At 42.0% G+C, this 17,856-nt stretch overlaps 1 protein-coding gene across 1 annotated transcript; it reads left to right on the top strand.

The window, feature by feature from the left end:
- Positions 1 to 4,212: 4,212 nt before the first annotated feature.
- On the top strand, positions 4,213 to 14,995 carry LOC131585174 (protein-glutamine gamma-glutamyltransferase 6-like). Its single transcript, XM_058850990.1, has 12 exons — positions 4,213 to 4,405; positions 4,754 to 4,993; positions 5,494 to 5,612; positions 6,774 to 6,902; positions 8,088 to 8,265; positions 9,054 to 9,189; positions 9,573 to 9,676; positions 10,406 to 10,648; positions 11,181 to 11,507; positions 12,474 to 12,631; positions 14,325 to 14,458; positions 14,762 to 14,995. The coding sequence occupies exons 1-12, from the start codon at positions 4,213 to 4,215 to the stop codon at positions 14,913 to 14,915; spliced, it is 2,115 nt and encodes a 704-aa protein (XP_058706973.1). The 3' UTR covers positions 14,916 to 14,995.
- The last annotated feature ends 2,861 nt before the right edge of the window (positions 14,996 to 17,856 follow it).

The raw sequence follows: 17,856 nt of genomic DNA, 5'->3' as shown, positions 1-17,856 counted from the left end.
CAGAGCAGGATGTGGGGCAATCATGGTGTGCAAACAACTCTGCTGAGCCTCAAGAGTTCTGTTTGCTGTATGACTTACAAAAAAGTTTAAAGCAGAATTAATAAGCTGAAAGAGACCTGTCAGGAGTTATGGACCTGGGCATTTTTGTCTGACAGTTGATCAGAGTCTGAGGGATCCAGATATAATCACAGATTTTTACAGAAAAAAAAACCAGAACAACAACACACAAGAAACCATAAAAAACTGCTTTAGATTCCCTTTTTAAAATATGTATTTAAACTGCAGGCAATTAATTCACCTTTTTGGTTCCCAGAAATCTTGATATGGAAGTGTAAACAAAACAGGAAACGGAACTGAAAAAAAAAGGACACAAGGCAGAATGTAGAGGTGAGGAAAATAAGAGATCATCCCTTCTCCTGACACCCCTTACTCCTCATTCCAGTCCACTGGAAGTCCAGAGCAGCCTGAAGCCTACTCTTGGGACAAATTGTCAGGACATGTTTTTAGATAAGCTGCTACACAGGATGAGGGAGGAGAGGGCAGGAGGGAGCTGCAGGAGCAGAGAGTGCCTGTAATTACCATGGGCAGGGCTCACACCAGAAGAGCAGCTCTGCAGCTTCCTCCAGGGCCCAACCAACCTTGCCGTGCCAAACTGCTACAGAGAAACTATGTGCATGTATGATGAGCACCAAACTACAAAGAAAAATTATTAGAAGCAGAGGCAGCCATTAAACACTTCTCTTTACTTAACACAGGTCCCCGATCACAGTTGTGCTGACTGCACAATGCCCCCTCCCTGGCTCCTTACAGAAAAAAATGCATATTATAGGCAATCATGTCAGAAAGAGGTAGGGATGAGAAGGAAGCATTATTACAGTAATGTTGTGGCAAAGACAGAACAAATTATATGAAGTTATGAGGAAGATCTTCAGACAGATGTCTTTAAAAAAAGAAGAAAAAGTGGGGAGAAAAGCTACTGGCAGTAACATTAATTATTATAAATCTACTTAGATCACTCCATGTCCCACATAGATGTGCTGTACCATAGGTATATTAGTCTACACTTGCCCTCTGGACATACAGCCCCAAAAATCTAAATTGGCACAAACCAAACCATCTAAAATTAAGTTGCTCCTGTCTACTTAAGATAGTATTTCCTTCTATTTCCTCCTATTAGACCCAATTTTGGACATTTGAAAAGGCTTTCCTCTCTAAAACCCCAGAATACTGATTATCATCTTTCCTCAGTCATTCACCAGTTTTACATAAGGATAATTGGATTGAATATTGTGCAATTAAAGCAGTCATCAGTGGATGCTCACGTAGGATATCACTACAAAAACAGTGGCTACCAACCACAAGTCACACCCAGCTTGTATAAACTCCAGCCTATGTAGCCAAGTCCAGTCCTGAGCCTTTCATTACTGGTGCTGGTGGAAGAGGATTTAGAATGTTCTTGCACACTTTTGTGACTGTAACCTGAGCTACGCACAAGTGTGGAAAAGAAGAAAGAATCCTAATGGCAGGTAAGTTCATCCAGCCTGATGGCTCCAGACATCGCTCTTCCCATCCAGATGAGCAATATTTGCTGAGGAAACAAGATAAATTACATCTAGCTGCATTTCAGGAACTTTGCTTTTTTAGATTAAGTGTATTTATTGTTTTTTCTACTAGAACTGATTTTCTTTTTTCTTTTAATATCAGGCGTCTTGAACTTTTTTATTTTTCCCGTAACACAGAAAAGTAGAGTAAGAAAATATTTTTCTGTCGTATCAATTAACTGCTCTATTCAGTGCTTTGGCAGCCATCTAACTAACTATTGGCTAGTGTTTGGGGCATCAAACTGCTACACACAAACCCCAGGCTCCGAGATCCCAGCCTGGCCTCAGCCAGGTCTCTGATGGCCTCTGGACTCCCAAGAGGGGCTCTGCCAGCCGAGTGCTGCTTTTCTGTCTGGGGTTGCACTTGCTGTGCTCACTCTCATGCTGACTGTAAAGATCTTGAGTTAGACACGTGTACCATGGAATACTCACACACAGACTCTACAGTTTAGCCTAAACTGGTTTTCCTGTTAGAGCTTCAGCTTCCAGTCAAAGGCAAAGAGAACCCTGTGAGCACCATGGTCAACATCTTCACCAGGCTTTTCCTTCTGAGCATGCTCCATTACAGAAGGGACACCCAAACAAATTTTTTGGCCAACTGTACATTGACAGAATTATAGAAAATAAGTTTTCCTCACAGGCACTGAAAGAAGAAAAAGAAATTATAAGATTGAAATTGAAACTTTGAAGATCAAAACAAGGATAAATTTGAGATTCACGTGGACAGAAGACTGGCATCAAGCTTTACTGTGCTCTTGCCCCATATACAGAACTTTTCTTTCTGATCTCCTACACATATTGTCTAGAAATGCATGTGCAGCCATGAACTTTGCAAGGCAAATCAAACTATTGATGCAGTAAATTGTTAGAGCAAACCAAAGCTAGCCACTGCCTTCTTTTTCCTTCCTACTTCTGCTCACTTCCCCTCTTCTTCTTGGATATCTTGTCTTTGCCTGTGACATTTCACTCTGACAGTCTTCAGCAGCACTATTTAGGTCCCTTAACATCAGAGCCTCACTAATATCAAGGCCATGGCTCAGCTGCCATGAAATCCTCTATGCATGACATTTTTATTTACAAATGTGCAAAATGCTCTCAGTTTCCTGCATCCCTGCACAACACGTGGTGCTCCCTGCCCCGCAGAGCCTGGGCATTCAGGATACACATGGATAAACTGCAGCAAGGCAAACTGACTCCTTCTCAAACCCTGACTCCAAGTGCCCTTCAGAAACACCTCCTAAGTCACTCTTAAATTAGAGGACTTGATATTAGGAATGATGTTTTCCATAGGTCCCTTTCAATTAAACATGTTTGAGGCAGGAAAATGAAGTGATGATGCAAGCAAAACGCTTTCCAGGCATTTCACATCATGTGACTCAAACATCAAACTCCTGCCAATGGAATTTTGGTCTCCAGGTGACACATCTGAAGCAAGACCCTTAACTAAAAGCACTCACACATGCTTATGCACACAGACTACAGGAAAGTCACTTGCTCCAGGCCTTTACTGCCTGGAGTATGCCTCAGAAATGCACATTTCTTCCAAAAAGCTGAAAAATGGGTACAATTACACCTTTATCAAGCCTTCATAGAATATAACTCCATGCTGCAAATGCAGCAGAAAACTGAAATCTCACCCTCTCTATTATTATAGTAGAACCTTATCAATTGTCTCAGACATCTTGGTTCAGTGAAATGATGGAAATGTTGCTTACAGCACCATTATTCTGCACAGGCTTAACAAGCTCTAGTCAGAGCAGGAGGTTTTCTTCACCTGAAACTCCTCTGGAATATCATACCAGGAAAGGGCACTTCCCAAACACCTGTTTTCATAGGGGAATCTGCATTTTTTTGCTTTGTTTTTGGGTTTTTTTTGTCATTGTGGGGATTTTTTGATCTATCAAGGAAAGAGAAAGCTTGAAGCTTTTGTAATCTGAGCTTCAGTGCCCCATTTTCAACATTGGGCAACATATCATGATATAATAGAGCAATCTATAGCACTGCCTCGAGATATGCCACTCCTCTGCTTGTAATCTTTTTCCAGCAGAGTGTGAAATAACACCCAGCTTCAAGCTACAAGCCTGTAAATTAATTTAGATACAAGATACGTGAGAAGATAACAAGCAAGTTCCACACTGAAGATACCAACCTTCTAAGCATCATCTGTCAGGCAGTGTTTCCAGAATCAGCCTTGCATTTCCTGATAAGAGTTTTAATATTTCTTTCTGTAAATCTGTAAAGCATTATGGAAACTAGATATCACCACAGAAAAAGAGCAGGAACACAAGGAATACAACAGTCTCTTCAGACTTTAACAAAATCTTACCTAAACACAAATATTTTGATTTTTTTTTTGTTTAAATCAAAGATGAATCTCTGAATTTTGAATTTTTGAATGGTTTTTTTTCTCTTTCTGAAAGAACCCTACAGAAAAGGGTTCATCTTTCAGCTGTTTTTCTAACTCCCTGGCCTTTTTTTAATTTTTAATAATAATGGATTTTTTCTTTTTTCCTATAGCACATAATACCAGCTATATATAAATATAATAAAATTAGTACATTAGACAAAATGAAAAGGTGTGCAAGTCTGAAGGAAAATATTTTTAATTAACATGTCTTGTGTCTTTCTAGCCCTAAAAATAGGAAAAGTCAACTGGCAACCCAAACTAAATAAAGCTGCACACCACACCTCTGATTACAGCAGCACAGAAGTAATCTTGAGGAGAGGGCAGCCCTTCAACATCTCTCTGAACCTCAAAACAACAGCACAATCTTGGGACAACTTCACCTTTATTGCAAGCACAGGTAATCTCCCCATGGCAGCAATCTCATATCCAGGTTAATTCAGCTCCAAAATACTTGTGCCTTACAGGTCTACGTGGCCCATGAAACGTTAAACTTTGTCCTGTTTCACTCAGGATTCCTCGTCATTTTAGTCTTAGGAGTTCCCATTTTGAAGTTTGATCTATACCTTAAGACAAGAGACAGTTAAGGTAATAATTAAAAGAAAGGCAGGAGCCATCCTCATTCCAAAACCAAGGCTGGATCTCTGCTCTAAGGACATCCCTGTAACACTGCACATTATCTTCATTCTGGCCCCCAAATGTAATTCACCTCTACCTCTCACAAACCACCATCCAATCCCTCCGGCAGGACCATCTCCAGCAGAATCCCAGCAGACCAAGGCCACATTTTCCCTTTCTGAGGAGGGTTCCAGTGGCTGGAGTGCAACCCAAGAGCCCAGTGAGCCTCGCTGCCTGAACTTCACCATCCTCAGCCCAGCCGATGCTGTCATCGGACGATACAAACTCCAGCTCCAGGTCCTTGCTGGGAACAAGGTCTCTTCCAAAGTCCTGGGCCAGTTTGTGCTGCTCTTCAACCCCTGGTGTCCAGGTATGCTCAGATGTATCACATCCTTCAAATAACTCCTTGTTTCAGCCTGGAAATCTGGGTGTCACAGTAAAGTCTGACAGTCACAGCTACAGAAAGATGTTTTTTGCTCAGCATCAAGGATCAAGTTTTTGTCCCTTCTTCAGTGTTGCAAGGCATCAAAGACCCAGACTCCTGCTTGTAGGATAAGAAATCAAAGGCAGTAAATATTCCAAATATCCATTCTATATTTTTTTTCCTCTGCTTTTTCCTCTGATTCTTGCATTCAGTTGTAAAACAAGTAACATGTGCCAGTGAGACAAATTCTGCAAAGGGACAGGAACACAGCTCCTCATTTCATTCTTATTTTACTCATTCTCTAAATGGTTACAGAGGTGTAGCAGGGAGTCCTAAGCCTGAATGCATGGGAAGTCTCACCTGATCCCTCAACTGCCCTCTATTTGAGATTTTCAGTTACAGCAAAACAATTTCCCTCCAGCCATCACGTCTCATTCTGCTTGTAGATGATGATGTCTACATGGCTGATGAAAAGGAGCGGCAGGAGTATGTTCTGAATGACAGTGGAATCATATTTCAGGGAGTGGAGAAAGATATTCAAGAAGAAGCTTGGAACTATGGACAGGTAAACAGCACCACCTCTTCCAGAACTTTCAGAATAAGAATAATGGATAAATAGGCTCTTGAAGAGAAAAAAAAATCATTCTCTCCTAGTATAATAGTTCAATATTCCTCACTCACTTCAGATTTTCTTGCAGATACATATCTGATTTATCATTACATTATAGACAGCATCATCAGGCTCATTTCCCCCATGTGGCATGTGATCATACAGAAATAAAAGAAACAAAGCCTATTTTTAGTTTTCTTTTGCCTGTTACACAAACTGGTAAAACTGGACTTGTTTTCTTGGCCCTTGCAGAGAGCAAAGAAAGCCACTGGGTATTGCAAAGCCAGTGCATGTAAATATTTATGCAATCTGTTCAGTAATGGGGCAGAAGACACAAAAAGGATACCCCAAATGTACTCAACTGAAACAACTCGTGTTGGAATTTTTGAAAGTCAGCCTGGCCCTCCAAGTGAGAACTCCAGCCCATCTCCAGTCATGCAGCCATCCTGCAACTGCCCAGGCCAGCCAGAACCATTCCTGGCCACTTCAGGCCCTCCAACTGCACCAGCATTTGCAGACAGCATTTCTATTGATCCTCCTGAATCCATGGCTGCTTTTACACTGAAAAATGAAACCAGGCCAGAGTTCCTTTCCATCTCAGAGGTCAAGGGCCATCCCTGCCTGGCCACATCCATCCAGCCAAGCACTGGGGCATTCTCTGGGCCAAAGCAGTGTCTTGGTGACCCTAATCCACAATAATTGTTTTTGTGGGCTTCTTTCAGTTCAGCTCACCTGATATGAGCTGGAGGCAGCCCATGAGAGTAAAGCTTTTGTGATAGACAGGTGCCTGAAGGGGCACAGCAGGATGTGGGAGGGTGTGACCCTGCTGAGCCCAACCACAGTGGTCTTATCTGTGCCACCAGGCCACGCAATGTCCTCGTGAATGCCAGTGGCCACAGCCCCACACTGTGCTCACAGACATCTTTAAAATACTATGAGAGTTGGCAGCTTAATGGTTATGTTTTCTTCTTGGCTCAATTCTCTTTAACAGTACAGAAAACACCTGTATTCCCAACATCTTCCTCCCATGCTAGGAGAAGGAAACTAGGTGGGGAGTCTATCTTTGCCTTTTTTTTATGAAATTAACCTTTAACACATCGCTTGTTTTGATTCCAGTTTGAAGAGGACATCCTTGATATCTCCCTGGCTATTCTGGATCGGAGCCTGAACCACCGCGAGGAGCCGGCTGTGGATGTCTCCAAGAGGAGCAGCCCTGTCTATGTGAGCAGGGTTATCAGTGCCATGGTAAAGTGATCCAGCACCTCCCAGCAACACCACAACCCACACTCACACTTGAGCATGAATTCCTCAATGTTTTATAGGTGTAGCCAAGCAAAAAATAGCTACAAAATAGGTAAAATGGAGATTCAGTCTTCTTCCCAAAGGTTTGCTCATGACTGAGGGAACGTTTCCGAGTGCTTTTGAGAAACATCAAAACTCAGATGTATTTTCCAAACAGATTTTCAGTCCACTAGATATTTTCACTAATTTGGTATATTTTGAAATCACCTGCTAGGTTTTTCAAACACCAAGAGAAGCACAATAATATTTTGGAAAACCAGTGCTGGTTCAGCTGCATTTAATGTCTGAACTGAGCATTTTTTACTTAAGGGATATTTGTTCAGTGAGGTTTTTATTATTTCCTGCAACAAATAGTTACAATTTCTCTGCACACACTCATCTTCACAAACACATAGATGCACAACTTAGGCAGCTGAAAAGTTTCCCATTTTATAAATAATGCATGCCTTATCACATTCCTTAGCTGATATTCCTCCTTAATAGCTGTGGTCTTTTTCAGCCTTTTGGACAGCACTCACTTGAGGCATTCTCAACAGAAAGTAAATAACTCTAATCAGATGTACAAAATTACTATAACTACAAATAATTAAGAAAAAAAATCTTAATAACTTACTGCATCCTGTACCACCACACTTGATACTTAAACAGGGCTCTACAATGGATGAGCACAAATATATGCAACCACACCTAACAAGTTTGGGCAAGCTGTAAGTACTTTGCAACAAATGCACATTCAGAGAAAAGATGGATTTCCCAAGGCTTCCATAAATCACCTGAGAATGTGAAGCAGCATGGATGCACAGTCTAGCAGAGTAATGACATGCAAGGAGGTGAGATCAATAGAGATGAAACAGAGAAAATGTAAACAGGTGTCAGCCAGTACATTTGGGGCCATGAGAACACATTTGGGTACTGAAAACAAGGCAGTTTAGAATCACCAGATTTGCAGTCTGGTCTGGGTTTGATCTTGGGTTTGGTCTTTGAGCAGACAAAATTCTAAGATTCAAATATTCTGTCCCACCACCCAATCAATGAGAACAGTGCTACCCACACAGGATCACTTCTAACTATTTCCCTCTCTCTTTTCCTGTGAATGCTTTAATTCTCTCATGAGAAGGACTCTTTCAGGTTAACAGCAACGATGAGAAAGGAGTAGTGGAAGGGAAGTGGAGTGGGAAGTTCCGCTCGGGAACAAACCCCCTGCGCTGGAGCGGGAGCGTGACCATCCTTCGGAAGTGGTACCGGGCCAGGTACCGACCCGTGCGCTACGGCCAGTGCTGGGTCTTTGCAGGAGTCACCTGCACAGGTACACAGGGAGAGATGGAAATGACACCACAGGGGCAGCTCACTACCAGTTCTGCAGCCTGACTTTGTCACAATACCACTGAAGGTGTTTCAGCTTTGACAGGGAGAGTGAAGAACCTCTTCTCTCCATGTATGAAGGGTTAATCCTTCAGTTTACAGATTGTAATAACTCATGACAGCTTTGTGAGCAATCAAACAAAAACCAGAGGGGTTTTCCAGGCTGGGCTGGTGAGAAGAGCAAGGTTTCCTGTTTCAAATCTAGGATTCAAAGAAAAGCAGTACCCTTTTAAGCCCATCTCCTCACAGTGCCAGTTTTCTACTGCTGTATCTTACCTGCTGGTGACACAAGAACAAGTTACAATCGTGAGGACCTGTAAAGGGAGCTGCAAGTCAAGAAAATCATTGCATCCTAGCAGTGTCCAGTAAGAGCTGCTCTGAGACACAAGAACCCCTTTGGGGAAAATACAAAGGAAAATTGAGAGGTGTATCTCCATAAGTGGAAAAAAACCCAAGCAAAAAACAGAGGAAAATAGGGTGAAGAATCAAAGATTAAAATGGGTGAACCAAACTCTTATTAAAAAGGACATGACAGCTAAGAATGTCATGTCAATGGAAGTGTCTTTTAAGCAATTTTGCACAATGACTGTGACCTTTATCATAGCTGGAGGGACATTTCTGAAGGTCTGTTTCACCACTGTAAACATACACTAAACTGTTTGACCAAAAAAACCACTTTTTAAATGTCTGCAAAATCGGTTTACAGGGCTTTTATGGTATTCTGTATTGCAGTACTGAGATGCTTGGGAATACCTACTCGTGTTATTACAAACTTCAATTCTGCCCATGACAAGAACCTAAATCTGAGCATTGATAAGTACATTGACGTGTCTGGAAACAACTTGCACTTGAGTGAAGACAGTGTGTGGTAAATATACATATTTCTTTAATATTTCTTCCATTATATTTCCCACTAATTGAAATATCTAGAGTCATGCTCCTGAAAAACCACCCTGACCTCATGCTCTCAGTGATATAAAACTCCACACCAGACCTTTGGCTTTTTGTTCAGGAATGTCCAATATTGAATTATTGACTCTGAAATGAAGTATATTCCTTTTAACATTTATTTTTCATAACATCCCAACATTTCTCAGCAGTATAACACAAAAAGCTGGCAAAAAAGGGGAAGGAGGTACTCATGCAGGAGTACAGCAGCTGCTCTCTCTACAGAGGAGTTTTCATTCACTCAGTTAGGATTATTTCTTGCACTGTATGAATCAGATATTCTGCATTCTACCTCCCTTCCAGGAATTTCCATGTCTGGAATGAAAGCTGGTTCATTAGAAGAGACCTCGGCTCTTTTTATGATGGATGGCAAGTTCTGGATGCAACGCCCCAGGAAAAAAGCAAAGGTAGCACATGCAAATATAAAAAACCTGTAGATAGTGTTACTCCTAAAGATTGCCAGGGAAATTTCAGGACAATTCTCTTCTATATATTCCTTGTAGATGTAGCTTAATTTGGGCTTAATTTGTAGATTAATTTGGGTGCACAAGAAGAGCAATACCCACATCAATCTCCAGCAGGAAGCTTTTCTGTCAGCCTCTGGATTGCTGACCAATATAACAATTCTTCCTTTTCTAATTTCAGTTCTCTCCCTCCACAAAAACCAGCACATCTTAAGTTCATTTATCTTACCCTTGTTTATCTTAGCTCCTCACATCACACAGTCCCATTCCTCACTACCAGGTTTAACAAATTCAGTTTCCTGGTTCTTCTCAATGCACACCCAGCACTGTTGATTCCCATCTCTTCAGTCTGGCTGTACTCCTGACTGGGCTCCCATCCCTCACATCCTCTCTTCTCCTTTCAGCTGACAGCTTTGCCTTGCAGCCTTTGGTGGGTGAGAGCATTTCTCATGGCACACATCATCAGGAGCTTTAGCTCTCCCTACCAGCCTCCTCTGCAGCCCCACCTTTTGACAGAAAGTACATGTGGAACCTCTGGACATGCTGTTACCACCTTACACAGACATGAAAACAGAGTACTTGACCCAAATGTGTCTTTGTAGAGAGTGAGCCTCTCCCTCTTGCTGTCAGCATGAGGATTTATGTTGTTCAACTTCTCCCTCTGTAATACAGGCATCTATCAGTGTGGTCCTGCCTCCACCAGAGCCATCAAAGAAGGGGATGTGAACCTGGATTACGACAGCCCATTTGTGTTTGCAGCAGTGAATGCTGACTGCGTTACTTGGATTCGCTATAGCAAGAAAAGAAAAGAGAGAATTTATTCTGATACCAGGAAGATTGGAAAATTTATCAGCACCAAAGCAGTGGGCACCAACTCCCGTGTGGATGTCACTGCCAATTACAAATATCCAGAAGGTAAATTCTTTATTATAATAGTTTTGCCACTGATGATCAGATGTGAAAAGAATTTAGGCCTTTGTTGGACTGAGCACTGACTTAATTTCTTTACTTCTAGAGCCAAGTAATCATGAATTTTCAAAGTCTTAGGGCTCCTTATCTGCTGATACTGATTCAATTGAAACAACAGCCATTCTGGAGTGCTGTTTGGGGAGATTTTCTGCAAAAGGGTTTTCTTACCCTTCTCAGTTTCAGAGGAGATGGTAACTGCCCTACCTTATGCAGAATTACCTTTTTATTACCCACAGCTTCCCAGAGGAGGCCATGAACAGCCACCTGGAGCTGATGGGCAGGTTTTACTGTCCAGCCTTCGTGGCCATGTACATTCATTTGTTTTTGTGACAAAATTCATGTTAAGGTTAGACCTCATTTTCTCCTCTGAGTATCTTTGCCCTTCTCAGCTTCCCTAAATTTCTGAGATCAGCCATGGCTCCACTGCACTATACCCAGTACATGCACAAGATCTCTGATCATGTATCTTTCAATGCAGGATCCTCAAAAGAAAGGCAGGTGTACAAGAAGGCACTGAAGCTGCTTGGTGTGAGAAGACCTGGAAAAAGAACCAAAATTCCAAGACCCAGAAGACGATTTTCAAGGGCACAGCCTGCAGAAAACCCCGGCATCTCAGGGAAGCTGCTCCTTGATGCATCTCCTGTGATTGGCCAGGACATCCTCCTTACCTTGACACTCAGAAACTCGACCTCAGATTTTAAGACCATAAAGGTTAAACTGAAGGCTTCAGCCATTCTCTACACCAGAAAACCCAAGGCAGAGATTTTGCAGTTGCATAGGTCTGTTAAACTTGGATCTGAGGAAGGTAATTTTAATTTTATTACAGCTTTTATTACTGGACAAGACAGTTGTGGGTTGTGGTCAGATCTCATGAAAATAAAGAATGGCTCAAGAAATGTATGACCTGCAAACAGTTGGAGGTCAAAGCTATTCAGGGGAAAAGAAAGACATATATTTCCCCTATCTTAAGCATTTGCTTTCAGGCACTGACAAAAAGGAGACTGATCAGGGTGACTTTTTGTCTGACCCAGCACAGCCACTGTTGGTGCTACCTTGTGACCTTTTTTGCTAAGAGAGAACAACTAAGAGACACACACTGGAGATTAGTGAGCTGCTAGCTCACTACCAAAGCATAAAGACAGACTAAAGGGGGAAAGCCAAGCCTAAGACTGACAACAGCAACTGCAGGAAGGGCTGTGCCACCTGCAGAGAGTGGTCTCTGCCCTGCTTTTATAGGGACAGTGCTGAAAAATGAGAGGTAGCACAGATGAGCAGAACTACCATCTCAAGCTAAAACATAACACATCAGAACTCTTCCCACAGTTCCAGCAGTGGAACTCTTTTTTCTCAGTACACTGAGTTCCACTGCCTTCCTCACTGGCACAGAGACTCTGATTGTGCAAGGCAGAGGCTGGACAGCTGCATTTACACCAACCCACCTTCTGACCTCTGCCCTCTTTGCAAGGAGGGAGAAATAAATTCCAGCTTCAGACAAATGAAAAATCACCAGCAGGTGTTGCCACATCCATCCATCCTTGGATCTGTCCAGATACCAATCTGTACCTGACCATTTAGTGGTTTATGTAAATGTAAGTCACCCATGAGCATCATTCCAGTCTGTTGGTGTCAACACCCACAAATGTGCAGCCCCAGGGTGATAAGAGTATTGCTCCTTAAAACACAGGTATCTTACAGGTATTCAAGTACAGGTATCTTATCTGGTACTCAGAAAAAGGAAGAGATGGAAATTTTGTTTCTGTTTCCATTCCAGTGAAAGAGATTTCTTTCAAGATCTCCTATTCCCAGTACAAAAACTCTCTGATGGATGACAGGAAGATCCTAGTGACTGCTGTGTGTCAACTCAAACAGGGAGCCTCGCTTCTAGTTGAGAAGGATATTGTACTCCAGGATCCTTTTCTCACCATCAAGGTAAAAGCTAGTACCTTCTGTGACCCTTGAGAGATGTGCTGAGAAGCAGAAAGTAGAATTCCCACTCCATCTATTCCTCATGGGAAGGAGTATGGGAAGTGAAATCATGTCTGAGGGTGACTGGATCTTGTTGCTGTGGTCATACGATACAAATGAAATTTGTAATATGAAATACACTAAAAAGAGGAAAATCTTTCCATGGCACAGCTGTGCTGGGATATTTTTGCCAGTGCTTATTAACGTGGCACTGATTAAGTTCTCAGTGTTACAACAGTTACAAGGTAAGTGTACCTTAGGAGGGACAGGCAGAATACAGATAGACAAATCTCATCCATATTTAGACCACTCCTTTTGTTAGAAAAGTCTGATCAATATCTTCCAGTTTATTTAGGAAGATTGATGTTTATCAAAGACTCCTCCACTGACCAGCTGATTATGCCTGTGAGGGCTGTGAGTCTATTACCAATATTGGAAGAGAGGTCTTTAACTGTATCAAATGAGTGTCACTTTTCACCTTCTGCAACACTGCCCAAGTGATTAATTAGGACCGGAGGCTTTCTCTTTTTGCACTTTTAACTGACTTTTGACAAATATCATACAATGAATAAAAAGAAGTTCTTAGTCCACAGGAAAGATCCTGCACTGTGTTTGCCCAGGGACAGTCCTGGCTTTGCATGGCCCATCACATCCACATAAAGGAGCTGAACTGGTTTTGGACACCAGATTTAAATACTGTATAACACTTGGGATCAAATGCTATCTGCTCATCTTACTGTAAATAACACAGAGGGAATATGGTAATGTGGGAATGTGCAGAGTCCTTCAGGGCCTCCAGACTAGATTAGCTGTCCCAAACCACTCTGCCAGTGGCATACAAGAAAAGCAAGGGCACACACAGGAGTAAAAAAAGTGTGTTTTTTTGCAGGTCTGGCAATTTCTGAATACCAAGTTCTAGTGAGACTTCATAAAAAGTCTTTGTGCTGTGCCATGCAAATAACAGAGTCAGTTTATGTAGAGAAGGCACCTGGATTAAATAACTTTAGTGATTAAGTTTTAAGAAACATTTATGTTTCTGTTGGTTGAAACTTCCCTATAAACACAGAGACAGTAACAGAGAAATGCAATTGGGCTGATGGACTTCTCGATTGTGTTAACTAATATTACATTATTTACAAAGATATACCACATGTACCAATTCCACATTATCTCAGCCAAAATAAGGTAATGAATATGTTTATTTGCTAATTTACATTCTTTTCTCTGAGACACCACAATTCACCTCTGTCTCACACCTCCCATGTCCTCCAGCTCCAAACCTTTCATTTAGCCTAGTTAAAGGTAATTTAAGGTACCTCCAGTAGTTAACCATATATGCCAATACTTGCATTCTCATTCTGTTCTCACTCTGATGAGTATCGTACCCTGTGTTATACATGAAACCATGCACTGACCTAGTTAAAAAGGAGATTAAATGGTAGATTCTCCAGCAGTTTGCTGACTCTTAGCCACACTGGATGGCTCACTCAAGGCTGAACTCTCTTGCCCAGAACTATGTACGTGAACTAATTCCTGGCTCCTCCCTACCCAGGTGATCCAAAGAGGGTAAGTGGTTTGCAGTGGGAATGGAAGGAGAAAAGCTTTAGGAAGACATGAGAATGATGCTGTGGCTGAGCAGAATGTTTTCTGTCTGTAGGTCCTGGGTGCAGCTGTGGTGCACAAGCCTGTCAACGTGGAGGTGACATTTACCAACCCTCTGTCTGAGGAGGTGACAGACTGTGTCCTGAGAGCTGAAGGCAGTGGCCTGCTCAAAGAGCAGCTCCGAATCCAGTATGTAAATGCTTCTGGCTGGTAACTCGTTCACTTTGGTGGGAAATCTGGAGTACCAGTGGGTTTTTAAAAAGATTCTGTCAACCTCATGACTTTCATTTGCATCAGCCTCGGACAAAATGCCACCATGTCCCAACTCTCCATACAGCAGATGGAGTTTCTGCACCTCTTTTACCAAGGTTTGAATTACAGAATGCTCAGGGAGTGGAGAGATGGCATACAGTCTTAAATGTGGGTACTCAGAAGAATACATAGCAAGAATCTTTCAGCTGCTTTAACTCACAAATGCATTCTCTCTTTTAGTGTGGAAAGAATGGCCCCCATGGAGACTTCAACAGTGGAATTTGAAATCATTCCCTACAGGAGTGGCACCAGGCAGCTTCAGGTGGACTTGGTTTGCACCCACTTTTCAGACATTAAGGGATTTGTGATGCTCCACGTGGCTCCTGCTCAGTGATATAACCTGTACAACAGTTCAGTTTTGCCTGGTTATGAGGTGGTGCAGTGCTCATGCGTTCTCATGACTGGAAGCACAGAAATGCAGATTACTCAGCCAAAATAAAGTGATGCAATATGAACGGGAACTAATAAAAAGGTACCACAGACTATACTGTAAAGACAGTGTCACCTTTCTCATTCTCCAGCCTGTTTTATGGGCCTTCACACATACAATTACTAGTGGGAATCATTATATAATTTAACTTGAAGGACAGGATCAAGTGGTTTTCAGCATTAGAACCTGTAGCAATAGTAGCAGCTGGATTTCCAAGGAACATAATTTAAAATCACTGGTTTTATAAGCTTCATGGAATGCAATTTAATTATCACAGAATGATAAAATGGTTTGAGTTGGAAGGAGTTTTAGAGCTCATCTTGTTTCAGCAGCCTGCCATGGGCAGGGACACCTTCCACTACCCCAGGCTGCTCAGAGCCCTGTCCAACCTGGCCTTGAACACTTCCAGGGTTGGGGCAGCCACAGCTGCTCTGGGCACCCTGTGCCAAGGCCTCAGCACCCTCACAGGAAAGAATTTCTTCCTCTTACCCAATCTAAACCCATCCTCCTCCATCTTAAGGCCAGTCCCTCATGCCCAATCTCCCTTGTGAAAAGTCCCTCTCCATCCTCCTTGTAAGCCCCTTTTAGGCACTGGAAGGGGCTCTAAAGTGTCCCTGAAACCTTCTCTTCTCCAGGCTTATATCCACTAAATATGTTTTATTCTGTAGGAGCCAAAATACTATCCAAGTAGCGGACATAATTAAATACTAGAATTAAATTTATCATTTCATCTTATTGCCAGAGAGAAAATACACCAATAAGATATGGCAGTGTTACAACAGAACTCTCTTCTTATGACTGGAAAAATGAGAAGCTACAAAAATGTAGAAAAGCAGAAAAGTAAGGGCATCAGAAAGACATATGAAAATTCACAATTAACAGTCACTCAGCCCACAAAGCTGCTTAAAGCAGATCCTCATTCATGAGGGAGGCATTGTGCCACCCATATCTAAATCCCTAATGTGCCCATTCACTCCTTGCAGAGTTAACAAGCCAATATAACAAAGCTCTGAATGCTTCTAAGAGACAATTTGACTTTTTCCTCCTGTCAGTCAGTAATGTCCAGCAAAGCAGGACCAGCTTCCCCAGAAAGAATGTCCCATGCACACAAAGTGAGCCTGTGACACAGATTAAACTTAAGACTCATTTAAATATTTCTTTGATTTACAGCCAACAAAAATCTTCAAAACATGTGAAGTCCCATTTTATTACATCAATTACAATATTTTGCCACCCACACATATACTTACAGTGGATATGGAAGCTTGGTAAAACTAGTCAGCCCGGAGAGACTGGAATGAAGGTTGAAAAGGACACACACACACAGGAATTCAGATTTCTCCAGGCAAAGGAGAGGGGAATAGGTAGCTTTGCACCTATCAATTAAGTCTTGCAGGATCTTGGAGAGTCAGGGTATACAATCCTCCACTAGCCTCAGAAAAGGCCTTGAGGTAGTGATGGTATTTCAGAAAATCTTATTAAATCTTGCAAGAATGAAGACTGACATTACATTTAACACACAGTACAGCCAAAACATTCAAATTCCTTCAGTATTCCCTCTTAAATAAAATCCAGGCAATTATTTCAAACAGTGTTTGTCACACGAGCTTGGAATGACCTCATCCTAATTAACAACCTGTAAAGGAAGGCTGCAGTTCAAAGGGAAAGCAGCACTGCAGAGCCTGGGACAGGCTCCCATTTTTGCAACACTCGCTGGCTTTTCACAGTGTCAGCATTTTCATCTGCCCTCAGCAACCACACCCAGCTCAATCCGAGTGTGAAAATGCAGATCTGGCCAGTGCCATGCAGGAGAAACATTCTTCCTGCATGAGAAGTGAGACAACTGTTCAATTACGCTAATGTTTATTACAGAGAAAAACATGTAAGTGCCCGAGGAAGGATTTAAATCGCTTTTGTCAAACCTACAATCTTTACACAGCCCTTGGTCAAAAGTCAGTGGGAGTCGGTGGAGTAAAATATGTCTAATTGTCAGTATTTCTCTTTATAAATATGCAGCTTAAATAGGAGCATGCCCAAGAGGCTGACCCAGCCAGCCCCCATTCCAGTCTGACCACTCCAAAAAAATCCAATGGGCACTCGCTGATATGACACATTCACACCATAAATTGTCTTGAAACACACTGAAATCAGCCTCCAGGGTGGTCAGTGTTTCTCCCCATCGTTCTGTTCTTCTAAGCTCCTCGATTCAGATTTTTAAAAAATCAAAATCAACCAGAAATAGCCAAAGTTGCTGGTTTCAAATCACACTGTTCTGCCACCAAAGCCTCACTGCTTTACTTGGTCTGTCCCTCTCCTGTACTGAATGTGGAGGGCACTGCTCACTGTAAAGGACAAACCCAAAGGCACAGTGTAAGCATTTCTTGTTGCTCTAAAGCAACAAAAAATTCCCCTCAAAATGAAAATTCCCATCTAATTCATGGGTATGCCACATCAAAGCTGGAAATGTAGACACACAAAAAGAGTGTATATAATTCTTGATCACTACATTCAGAGAGAGACAGTTATTAAAGATGCTCACAAAACAGTTCAATCTTCTATTTTTAAAGGTAATAAAGTTTTTATGGATTTATGTCTGGACCTGTAAAACAAGTATCCCTACACAGTATAAGATAATAAAATAAGATCCAGGCAGGATGGACACTTGCAAGGATCTTATGGATTACTTTTCCTCAGGATTTCTAGGAGCATGTCAGGGATGCAGTGGATAGAGAAGTGACAAAACCAATTAAGTTTAACAAAGGCAAGTGCTGGATTCTGCACCTGGGACAGGGCAGCCCTGGATGTAGGGACAGCCTGGGGACAGGGGCCCCATTCTCATCCGAAG

The sequence above is a fragment of the Poecile atricapillus genome, chromosome 15 (assembly GCF_030490865.1).
Source record: "Poecile atricapillus isolate bPoeAtr1 chromosome 15, bPoeAtr1.hap1, whole genome shotgun sequence".
Lineage (NCBI taxonomy): Eukaryota > Metazoa > Chordata > Aves > Passeriformes > Paridae > Poecile > Poecile atricapillus.
Note: the sequence above shows the minus strand (reverse complement) of the source record. Positions and strands in the feature narration are given on the sequence as shown.